General features: G+C 39.5%; 1 protein-coding gene across 3 annotated transcripts; it reads right to left on the bottom strand.

The window, feature by feature from the left end:
- Window positions 1-627: 627 nt before the first annotated feature.
- ZPBP2 (zona pellucida binding protein 2) lies at window positions 628-10358 on the bottom strand. Of its 3 annotated transcripts, none has more exons than NM_001434754.1 (8): window positions 10123-10358; window positions 9912-9977; window positions 8641-8766; window positions 7835-7996; window positions 5834-6052; window positions 4937-5019; window positions 2488-2668; window positions 628-1789 (listed from the first exon to the last, which is right to left on the bottom strand). In NM_001434754.1, exons 1-8 carry the CDS (start codon window positions 10169-10171, stop codon window positions 1695-1697), a joined length of 981 nt encoding a protein of 326 aa, NP_001421683.1. In that variant the 5' UTR covers window positions 10172-10358; the 3' UTR covers window positions 628-1694. The 3 variants fall into 3 exon arrangements, 2 of the variants coding, with proteins under 2 accessions (NP_001421683.1, NP_001421684.1); NM_001434755.1 differs by having other exon boundaries at window positions 10232-10358; NR_197966.1 differs by lacking the exons at window positions 4937-5019; window positions 5834-6052.
- Between the last annotated feature and the right edge of the window lie 2445 nt (window positions 10359-12803).

Below are 12803 nucleotides of genomic sequence, written 5' to 3'. Positions count from 1 at the left end.
GTGGGCTTAGTTGCTCCACAGCATGTAGGATCTTCCCAGACCAGGGACTGAACCAGTGTCTCCTGCTTTGGCAGGGGGATTCTTTACCAGTGAGCTACCAGGGAAGCCCAAAATTGGTAAACTGGATTTTATTAAAATTAAAAACTTCTGCTCAGTAAAAGTCATTGTGAGAAGAAGAGACAAACCACAAAATTGGAGAAACACATATCTGATAAGAATCTGTATCTAAAATATACAAAGAACTCTTGGAACTCAACAATGTGAATGAAAAATTCAATAAAAACAAGGAGAAAGATTTAAATGATAGATACACAGATGACAAATAAACACATGAAATAATGCAGAGACCAGATGTCATTAGGGGATTTAAAATTAAAACAATAATGAACTATCACTAATACCTAATAGAATAGCCAAAATAAAAAAAACTTAAAATACCAAAAGCTGGTGAAGACAAGGAACAACAAGAAACACATCCATTGCGGTGGAAATGTAAAATGGTAAACCCATTTGGGACACAGTTTGGAAATTTCTTACAAAACTAGACATTATCTTCCCATACAACCCAGAAATCACGCTCCTAGGCATTTACGAATTGATTTGAAAACTCATGTCCATACAAACACCTGTACACAAAGATTTATAGCAATTTTATTCATAATCATCAAAAACGTGAAGCAATCAAGATGTCCTTTATACACCCATGATATGGAATATTAGTCAGCAATAAAAAATGATCTATCAAAGCCATACAGTGACATGGAGGAATCTTAAATGAATATTGCTAAGTGAGAGAAGCCAGTCTGGAAAGTCTACACACTGCATGGCCCTAAGTTTAATCTACTTTGGGAAAGGCAGAACTGTAGAGACAGGAACAAGACTGGTGGTTGGCAAGGGCTGTGGGGTAAGAGAGAGAGAAGAGTAGATAAAACAGAGGGCATTTTAAGGGTGGTGGAACTGTTCTGTGTGAAACTGTAGGGGTGGACACATGTCAGTATATACTTGTCAAAACCCACAGGACTGTACAACACGTAGAATGAACCTTAATATAAACTACTAACTATAGTTGATAATAATGTATTGACATTGGTTCATTAATCGTAACAAATGTATCACGCTAATGCGAGATGCTACTAATAGGGGAAACTGGGAGGGGTGAGGATGTGGGCTGAAGCGGGCATATGGAACTCTGTGTAATATCTGCTCAATTTTTCTGTAACCCTAACTCTATACTAAAAAATAAAATCTATTATTCTAAAATAAATAGACTAAAAGCAAAGAGAGTAGAAGAAATAACTTTTTTGGTTCTAATTATAAAGGTAATACATATGCCTTTATATCATATGAGTGATATCAAACAAAATAATATATGGAAAGTACAAAATTTTATTATATTATACTCGCCTACTCTTCTTGACCTTAACATAGTTTTAGGTACAAAGAAACAAGATTGTTTGTAAGCAACAAAACATATTTCATTAAAAATCATCCACTGAGATTAAATGCCTTCTTAGAAATACCATGTTGACTATCTTTTTACGGTTTTTACAATGTACGTTTTCCAATGTTTTGGTCTTACTGCTCTTCCTTAATGAAAATATCTATGACACTTTGGGATGTGAACAAATCATCTTATGTCTTCCACCTCCACAAGCAAGTAATGATGCTTTCACCCCTAGTCTTCATGTTGAAATTTACTGGCATGATTTAGCTCCGTAGATTTGGACGGAAATGCAGGTCTGACATGTAACATCAACATCAGGACTAAAAGTCCCAGGACTACAAACCACTGCAGAGGAAAATACAATGGAGCAGATATTATAATTTCAGTTAAAGGTATTTTATACCAATAATACAAATTGCCATCAATGTCACACCACTGACATTCTATATCTATGTTCTACTACCAGTAATGTTCAACCAATTAAACTGTGGAAGATTATTTATGAGTTGTTTTTTTTTCTTGGCTCTGCTGAGCAGGTTGTAGGATCTTAGTTCCCCAACCACGGATTAAACTCGGAGCCATGGCAGTGAAAGTGGAGTCCTAACCACTGGACTGTCAGGGAACTCCCTGTTTATGAGTTTTAAATATTGTTATCTGGTGATCTTAGGTAACACTGTAAAAGAAAGTTAGAATCTTAGCTACTTTTTCCTTTAGTAGCATCTTCCAATAACTTGTGCATTGCTCCATTTATGAGTTCCTATTTCTTGTTTTCTAGTTCCTATTTCTAATTTCCCAGCAGGGCCATTTTGTTTCCTTTCATAGTACAGTATCTCAAGTCAGAATGCTATAGAGATATGTTGTAATACAAAAGATTATACTAGGCAGAATTAATATCCGTGAAGATAACTATGTTTAGAAATTTGGGCTTCGAATTTTTACTTCCCTTTAACTAAATACCTTTCTTTGGTAAGTTCAATTCAATTATGCTAAGAGAATTCTGACTATATAACTTAAATAACTAGATATGTATATTTTATAATTACCACAACAGGTAGCGCAATTGCTGTGTAGACCTTCATTTTTTCCAAAGCCTGGACGACAGCTATCCATACGTACTATTTGAAAACTGTGATCCACAAAATGCATGGCTGGTAGAGTTTTATTTAGATCATGGTTGAAAATATATGCTTGGCTCCGGAAAAATTCTTCTATTCGATTTCTTGCCTAAGATTAACACCAGAGAGAAGTACAATTACTAAACTGTGAACCAAATTTCTTCTCCTATATCAGAGGCAATGAAACGTAATACAAGCATGGCACTGCTTTACACAACAGATGAATTCCTGAAAAGTTGCATGTTAATACCAAAATTAGTTTAGCCTGAACTTATCAATTATTGTCAGTTTTTATGTACAACAGTTAAGAAGAATTAAAATGAGGTTAAAAAGCACTTGTTTTGAATTATTTGCAGCATGTCTATCCCATATGTAGGTAACTGGGAGTTGATTGTTTCTGACTCCAAAGAGCCAAACAAGATGGAAACCAAAACTTTAATTAGCATTACAGACTAATGGTGTAAATTTTATTTTTTGAGCACAGGGCTTAAATAGTAACTAATAATAACCCATAAACCATGCACAATGTTAAGGGTATGGGCTTAAGGACTAGAGGAGGAGAATGAAGGTATTTTTTTAGACTATGTCCTGAGCCTCAAATAAGGCAGAGGAGAGAGCAACTATCATGATCAATAAAGACACAGTTTTGGAAAAACCAATTGTTTTAACCTAGAATGACATGATTATAAGGCTGTTCATTATTTATTTATTTTTATAAGGCTGTTCATTTTTTTGAAATGATTTATTTTTGGCTGTGCTGGGTCCTCATTGCTGGGCAGTCTTTTCTCCAGCTGCAGAGAGTGGGGGCCACTCTCTAGTTGCAGTGCATGGGTTTCTCATTGTGGTGGCTTGTCTTGTTGCGGTGCTTGGGCTCAAGGGCGCAGGGCCTTCAGTAGTTGCAGCACGTGAGCTAAATAGTTGCGGCTCCTAAGCTCTAGAGCACAGGCTCAGTAATTGTGGTGCAGAGGCCTCAGTTCAGTTCAGTTCAGTTTGTCACTCAGTCATGTCCGACTCTTTGCGACCCCATGAATCGCAGCACACCAGGCCTCCCTGTCCATCACCAACTCCCGGAGTTCACTCAAACTCACGTCCATCGAGTTGCTGATGCCATCCAGCCATCTCATCCTCTGTCGTCCCCTTCTCCTCCTGCCCTCAATCCCTCCTAGCATCAGAGTCTTTTCCAATGAGTTAACTCTTCGCATGAGGTGGCCAAAGTACTGGAGTTTCAGCTTTAGCATCATTCCTTCCAAAGAACACCCAGGACTGATCTCCTTTAGAATGGACTGGTTGGATCTCCTTGAAGTCCATGGGACTCTCAAGAGTCTTCTCCAACACCACAGTTCAAAAGCATCAATTCTCCAGCGCTCAGCTTTCTTCACAGTCCAACTCTCACATCCATACATGACCACAGGAAAAACCATAGCCTTGACTAGATGAACCTTTGTTGGCAAAGTAATGTCTCTGCTTTTCAATATGCTATTTAGGTTGGTCACAACTTTCCTTCCAAGGAGTAAGCGTCTTTTAATTTCATGGCTGCAGTCACTATCTGCAGTGATTTTGGAGCCCAGAAAAATAAAGTCTCTGTTTCAATTGTTTGCCATTTACTTGCTATGAAGTGATGGGACCAGATGCCATGATCTTAGTTTTCTGAATGTTGAGTTTTAAGCCAACTTTTTCACTCTTCTCTTTCACTTTCATTAAGAGGCTCTTTAGTTCTTCTTTGCTTTCTGCCGTAAGGCTGGTGTCATCTGCATATCTGAGGTTATTGATATTTTTCCTGCAATCTTGATTCCAGCTTGTGCTTCTTCCAGCCCAGCGTTTCTCATGATGTACTCTGCATATAAGTTAAATAAGCAGGGTGACAATACACAGCCTTGACGTACTCCTTTTCCTATTTGGAACCAGTCTGTTGTTCCATGTCCAGTTCTAACTGTTGCTTCCTGACCTGCATACAGGTTTCTCAAGAGACAGGTCAGGTGGTCTGGTATGCCCATCTCTTTCAGAATCCATAGCATGTGGAGTCTTCCTGGATCAGGGATCAAACCTGTGTCTCCTGTATTGGCAGGTGAATTCTTTACCATTGAGCCACCAAGGAAGCCCTGTAAAGCTGTTTTTCAAGCTGCTGCTTGGTTACATTTGGAGAACAAAGACCAGTGATCCATCCTTCTTCTATCATAAGAAAAATACATAATATTAACCTGGGGAGTTATATAATATTCCAAACATACTATTCCAAGACAAAACATTTTAAAATAGCTAAGACTCTCACAATCTCAGTTTATAAAACTGAAACTAATATCAGTAATATTTCATGCTTAAGTTTTTAAACAGCTTTGTTTACTATTCAGCTACTTTCCCCCTACACTGAAATTCTCACCTGGAGGATATTATGATTAGTGGTATCTTCACAGTCAGTAGACTCATTGCATGTACCTTTCCACCCTGGTGCAAAAGGATTAACTGGAGGGGGGAAAAATGACATCTTCACAAAACAATTCCAAAAAGTTCCAAACATTCCAAGAACGTTCCAAATGCTGAATTCAGTATACATGTGTGCATGTGTTTAATCTATGTAATCCTAGAAAGGTGCACAATTTGAATACTTTATACATTATGATTTCACTCCATCTGGGGGCTAATGGAGGTAACTACAAGGCTTTAAAATGAATAGAAATAAATTTGGTTTGGTTTCCCCCTTTTGTCAAGTTCTCAATTTAAAATTCTATAAGAAGTTATAACTTAAATATTAGCTGCATAGTTAAAGGCCATATTTATAAAATGCTATTGACTTCTCAAAAATAGGCAACAATATATATCATGCTGCTAAGTCACTGCAGTTGTGTCCAACTCTGCGAGACCCCATAGACGGCAGCCCACCAGGCTCCTCGTCCCTGGGGTTCTCCAGGCAAGAACACTGGAGTGGTCGCTATTTCCTTCTCCAATGCAGGAAAGTGAAAAGTGAAAGTGAAGTCACTCAGTTGTGTCCGACTCTTAGCGACTCAATGGACTACAGCCTACCAGGCTCCTCTGTCCATGGGATTTTTCCAGGCAAGAGTACTGGAGTGGGGTGCCATTGGCTTTTCCTAATATATCATAGTTGAAGGCAAATAATTAATGTGTTAATTTTTAAAACCACAATCAGGCTAAGGACAACAGTAGATTTTAGTGCTTAACAAGCATTTAAAGCCTACTACTTATTTCTCATATTAATATGGTAATTAATTCTGTAATAAGATAAAACTCATGAATTTAAAGAAATATTAAAATTTTTTACCTTGAAAGGCTATAAATAGCTCATGAATGAGGCCATGTTTTGGAACTTTAACAAAATGGCATTTATATGATGGTTCTATGATATGGCATGACAAATCAAAGATTAAATTATCCAAGATTTTCTTCAGGACTCGAAAAAGCAGATCATTATATTTTCCTACACAAGATTTTGTGGTAAAACGTACAGCCATCTGATATGAATAGTCAGGTTCCCGATAGGCTTTAAAAAAAAAAAAGATGAGAATAAAACAATTGTGCCTAGCATCAATTTCCAAATAACATGTAATATTAAATACCATCAATCTTACAAACCACCAAAGAAGCTTAATTTATCTAATCAAATGTTTTAAGGGCTTCTCAGGTGGCACAGCGCAGGAGTGGCCAATGTGGGAGACGCAAGTAGATGCAGGTTCGATCCCTGGGTAAGGAAGATTCCCCTGAAGAAGGAAATGGCAACCCACTCCAGTATTCTTGCCTGGAGAATCCCATGGACAGAGGAGCCTGGCAGGCTACAGTCGATGGGATCTCCAAGAGTCAGACATGACTGAGCAACTGAGCACAAAATGTTTTAACAATTTGTCCTCATGAAGAGATGTAAAACTAATGACTTTAATGAAAAAAGTTATTTTGTCTGATACATTATATACTCAGTACAAGAGAAGATATAGCTTCTGTGGGTGCCCTATATATGTAAGTTAAAAGTATCAAGAAAAAAATAAGATTTTGGTGGGGAGAGTCTTAGTTTACAGAAGTATCATTGGTGTCAGCACTATCCAGGGAAAAGGATCATTAATTTGCTTTTATGGAGTTAAACATCAATTTTTAAATTACCTAGCAAAACTGTGATAATGCTGATTGTGCCTGCATACCTAGACAGTGGGAAGTGGGAGGCTGAAAGAGGATTATTTAGGACACACTATTTTGATGTCAATTTGAGGTTCCTTGGTCAGACACATTTCAGTTCAGTTCAGTCACTCAGTTGTGTCCGACTCTTTGTGACCCTATGAATCGCAGCACACCAGGCCTCTTTGTCCATCACCATCTCCTGGAGTCTACCCAAACCCATGTCCATTGAGTCGGTGATACCATCCAAACATCTCATCCTCTGTTGTCCCCTTCTCCTTCTGCCCTCAATCTTTCCCAGCATCAGGGTCTTTTCAAATGAGTCAGCTCTTCACATCAGGTGGCCAAAGTATTGGAGTTTCAGCTTCAACATCAGTCCTTCCAATGAACACCCAGGACTGATCTGCTTTAGGATGGACTGGTTGGATCTCCTTGCAGTCCAAGGGACTCTCAAGAGTCTTCTCCAACACCACAGTTCAAAAGCATCAATTCTTCAGTGCTTAGCCTTCTTTATAGTGCAACTTTCATATCCATACATGACCAATGGGAAAACCATAGCCTTGACTAGACGGACCTTTGTTGACAAAGTAATGTCTCTGCTTTATAACATGTTGTCTAAGTTGGTCATAACTTTCCTTCCAAGGAGTAAGTGTCTTTTAATTTCATGGCTGCAATCACCAACTGCAGTGACTTTGGAGCCCTCAAAAATAAAGTCAGCCACTGTTTCCCCATCTATTTGCCATGAAGTGATGGGACTGGATGCCATGATCTTAGTTTTCTGAATGTTGGGCTTTAGCCAACTTTTTCACTCTCCTCTTTCATCAAGAGGCTCTTCAGTTCTTCTTCACTTTCTGCCATAAGGGTGGTGTCATCTGCATATGTGAGGTTATTGATATTTCTCCCGGCAACCTTGATTCCATCTTGTGCTTCCTCCAGCCCAGCGTTTCTCATGATGTACTCTGCATATAAGTTAAATAAGCAGGGTGACAATATACAGCCTTAACATACTCCTTTTCCTATTTGGAACCAGCCACATTTAAAATACTCTATAAGCCATACCGATTATATATAACAGACTCATTTACACTAAATGAAGAAACCATATACTTAATTCTGATCCAAACTAAATGTATAAGTTAAAATGTGCTTATATTCTTACCAAAGATCATAAAGTCATATCTCTGCTTTACTATCTTTTCTTCTTGGGTTTCTGCTTTGATAGTCTTATAAGAAAAACTGCATGTATAAAGTCCAGACAAAGGCTCCAGAAAGTCTTTCACCGTCAGCTTTCCTGTATTAGTTATATTTATTCTATTACTTCCTAAACAGAAAGAGTAAATGAGTTTGTTATCTAACATGTAACAATTCAAACACTATTTAGTAAACTTGGGGTTACTAATACATATGAAGACTTATAAATTAACGGACAATTTTAACTTCAAGAATTCAACAAAGTCTTAATTCTGCTGTATTACTCCATGGAAAACCACATGATAAGTACACTTTTGAAATATATTTTGGTTTTCTTTAATTCTTGGCATCTAATTTCAATTGATTTATACCAGTAATTCAGTAAATGAGATTATAGTACCTTATAGTATGATGCAATTTCACATAAGATAGAAATTAATAATCCTTACATTCTAAGACACCCTTCTAACATCATGAAAAATTACAAATTAGTTACCTCATTTCCTATCACAGATGCTGCAAAGATAAATTTTAGGTTCTATAAAAACTTCTGAACTAATAAGGCTTTGGGAGGAAAGGTACAAAAATTATTGCTTCAGTTTTATGAATAAGGAGAAAATAAGGCACAGACCAGGTTATGACTGTCTAAATACTGAGTAAGTGAAACGTCAGTATTTTAAGTTACAACTTTTTCATTCTCATAAATAATAGTGCTTTTCTAAAAAAAAGGTTTGCATCATTAAAAAAAGAAGATATTAAAATCAAATAACTTACCTGATAATTGCTTTTCATTAGGCCCAACCCATAAATATGTGGGGTCCACTGTTTCTTTTTCGGCACGTTTAAAGTCCATACAGACAAGGACTGGGCTGTTGTGATGTAATTTTACATATACTTTCACTATGACAAATAAAACAGTATATAACTACATTATATAGCAAAATTTAAATTAATAAACACACTTCCTACCATTTTGTCCCAAAGTTACTTTGATTAGTTCTCTTTGGATTTCACGGTTTTAAAAATCAGCATATCATTATAACATGTGGAAAACTAAAGTCCTTTTTACTTCTCATAGACTTTTAACTCTAGACTGCCAGAGAGTCATTATTTTTTTTTCTGTGATAATATAGTGTTTATAAAAGTGTACATAATACATTTTAATGTACAGATTCAGAAGAACGAGAATCAAAAAATTTTGAAGAGTTGGTAGAATCAACTTAAAGATGAGAAAAGAATCTTTTTGCTTGTAAAACTATTTTAAAGATGATCATTATCATCCCCAAGGCAAATGTGATATTTAGCTCCTAACAAGGAACAATAATTCAGTCTATGTGGGACACATAAGGAAGATTTTCTGCAATTCCTACTCTATCTCGGATTTGATGGAAGCAGCAACAATGTGCTTTGAACAATACTGCCCCACAAGATACTAATTATAAAGCCTGCTGAACACCGGGCTCTGAACCTATAAAGAAGATACTGTACCACAATTCGGCGGTGGCACGGAGCGGGAGGGGCTCCAAAAACGGAGCGATTCCAAATCTAACCAATGCTACGAACCGGCCCAAAGTCATCTAAAGTTAGCTGTGTGACTAATTTTCCTTGGGGAGAGTGTGAAAGTTTTATCACAGTGACAAATGACATTTAAGCTGAGCCGGAAATGATGTGTAGGAGTTCTAGTTAATGAAGGGATAAGGACATTCCAAACAGAGGGACTTCCAGCCCTGGAAATCACTCCTCTGAGCTGGTCTCGCAGGTTGCAAAGCAGCAGGGACATTCTGAAGAGAGGTGGTATCAGAGAAAGAGCTATAAATTGAATCTTAGCTCCTCACGAGCCGTGCTTCTTTAGGCGAGATTCTTCTTTACGCAACTGAGGCGCAGTGGCGTTGCTATAAGGATGAAACAACCTCCAGGAAGTGCAGAGCACACAGTAGACGTTCTATACATTTTTGCTCCATTTCCTTGCTCGGGAAAAACCTCAGCAGAGCCACGGGGCCCCCGGCTCTTCGGATGGACTCTGCGAGTGAAGAGGTCCTCATTACCTGGGTGTCCCGGCTTGCCATAAATGAAGCCTTTCTCAGTGCGTTCGGAATTACGCTGCCATCCAACTGCGGAGGGAAAAAAAAAAAAAAAACAACCCACTGACCAAGTGGAAGCGGAGCCGGAGCTCAGACTGGAGCGGGGCGGGGCGAAGCTGGGAGGCTGGACCGGGAAGCTGCGGGAAGCCTGGGGGCCGGGCGGGAGGAGCCCCACCTCCTGTGAGGTACCAGAGCACCGCGGAGAGTAGGACCCAGGCTCGCATCACGACTCAGGGGCTAGCGTCGCGGGAGGGTTAGGCGTCGAGGGGCGGGCTCCTTCCTACCTCAGCCCCAGCGCCACGCCTCCCCATCTCTCCTCCACCGAGCGGAGCAAACCGCCAGGGTCCGCTCCCTCTACCGTGCGTAGCTACAAAGGGAGCGGACGCGGAGGAGAGCGCGAGAGTGCTCCGCGGCCTGTCGCGCGCGGATGGGGCTGGGGGCGGGGCGTGTGTAGAGGGCAGGGCCTTGGCAGGTGCACAGGAGACGAGCGCCCCGCCCCTCGCGCGCACGCGGTCGCTGTCATGCGGATGCTTCCGGTGCTTCGCGCCTCCAACCTGGCGCCATTTTCCCGCGCTCTTGTTCGCTTCGTTCTCTGGGCAATCGGTGAGAGAAGAAAAGCCTTGGCGTTTTAGTCATTTCCTTAGTCTAGAAGCTGAAGAAATCGATGAGAGGAACACGGTGGGCGCCATGGGATAGGGCGGATAGGGGATGAGATTACATTAGGATCTGAGGAAGGAGAAGCTTCCACTTCACAGGAAGCAGAGAGCCCCGCGTGCGAATTCCCTATGCCTTTCTTATGAATTGTCTGGAACTGTGTGCACAATCCTTTTCAAATTCCTAACTCCCAGTTTTCACCCACCTGTGTTCTAACCCACAGAATGAAGAACCTGAAGAAGTAGTGCACCAACAAGGCGTCTCCAGGGCTTTGCACTCTAGAGGAACGTTTAACCTTGTCAACTTACAGCATCATACGATGTTGAGAGACTCCACTTGCAAATGTATCCGGGGTTGTGAAGTAAGCCTGCTTTAACAAAAACAAAAACACAAGCCCAGTTGAAAGGCAAGATCTCCAGATGCCTTTTTTGCAGGGTGGATGCTCAGTCAAGATCAGCGAGCTCCAAAAGAGACCAGGCCAGTGTCTTTCATGGTTCCTTCTTGGCTACTCATTTAGTGGCCTGGAAAGCCCTGTGTATTGTCTGTTTCTTAGCAGCGGGACACCCTCAGTCGTGGTTTTGAGTAGGCTGGTGGGTAGAGAGCCCAAGGTTCAGACAGGGTGCAGAATGATTATTTGGGGTGAGATCAAGAGTTTTCAGTTTTATTTCCTTTGAGCCGAGTCAGTACTTGGACTATCTCAGATGGTCCAGGAGCAGCCTTTGTCAGTGATTTCAGTTTTAGTCACTGTTAATTTTACTACATAGCATAAGCCATGAAATGTGATTCGGTGAGTCAGATCCACCCTTGTCAGTTACCGTGTCTAGATTCATGGTTTAGTTTCAACTGTTCCCTTATTAAAGTAATGATAATGAAGACAAATTTAGGCATTATCTCTGATTCCCTGGAAGTTTATCATTAAACCCACAGCATTTTATTAGCTTCCCAATTATAAGTAATTGATCCTTGTAAACCCTTGGGTGATCAACTTTGAATACTGTAAGAAGAGACTTAACCAAATGAGTAGTGATTTGTTCAAAGAATCCGTCTACTGTTTTAAAACAAACTTTTAATTTTAGAATAGTTTTACATTTACAGAAAAATCACGAAGATAGTACCGAGTTCTCATGTATGCCCACCTATTTCCTTATAATTAACATCTTACATTTGTTATGATACTTTTCTCACAAGTAATGACCAATATTGATACCTTATTAAATAGAGTCCATACTTGATTCAGATTTCCTTGGTTTTTACCTAATGGCCTTTTTCTGCTCCAGGATCCCAGTCAGGATCCCTTGTTACATTTAGTCATCAAGTCTCCTTAGCGGTGACAGTTTCTCAGACATTTCTTGGTTTTGATGACCTTGACAGTTAATGGGTTTTGAGATGACATTGACTTGATCTGAACTGGTCAGGCTCTTTGCAGAATGCCTCTAGGTTAGACTGGAGCTTAACCAGTCTAGGTTAACCCTCTAGGTTAGGGTTAATGGATGGAAGGCTATGGAGGTGAAGTACCATATTCAAATATATATCGAGGGCACATACTGTCACATGCCTTATATCACTGTTGTTGTTAACTTGATCACCTGCCTGAGGTAGTGTTTGTCTGGTTTCTGTCATATAAAGTTACTCTCTTTCCTGTACCTTTTCATACTGTAATCTTTGGAAGGATGTCACTATGTGAATACCATTCTTTAAAAAAAAAAAACACCTTTTTTGGGGGGTGGGGTGCTTTGTGTGGCTTGTGGGATCTCAGTTCCCTGACCAGGGATCGAACCCAGGCCATGGCAGTGAAAGCTTGGAATCCTAATCACTAGGCCACTAGAAACACCCATAAGTGAATCGCACACTTAAGGAGTGGGGATTTATGCTCTACCTTCTTGAGGGTGAAATAGCTGCATGAATTATTTTACCCACTTGCTTTTTATCTATCCCCTTAAGTATCACGTTTTTGAGTCTGAAATACTCAATACTGAGCTAATTATTCACAGAGTAGTAACACATTCCATTGATAAGTATAAAGAACATTGTAATGGAAGCTAAACACCTTCTAAAACTTTTAATAACCAAATAACTATTCATCCTTACACCATCCCTGTGAAATTTTACAGTTCCTCTTCTGCTACTTTTGATGTGCTATTTTTGCCTTTAGAAACTAACAAACAACAAATTTCCCCTTTCGATACTAAAATTAGACCTAGT

This window comes from Bos taurus, chromosome 19, assembly GCF_002263795.3.
Source record: "Bos taurus isolate L1 Dominette 01449 registration number 42190680 breed Hereford chromosome 19, ARS-UCD2.0, whole genome shotgun sequence".
Classification (NCBI taxonomy): Eukaryota; Metazoa; Chordata; class Mammalia; order Artiodactyla; family Bovidae; genus Bos; species Bos taurus.
The sequence above is the reverse complement of the archived record's forward strand: the minus strand, read 5'-3'. Positions and strand labels throughout refer to the sequence as shown.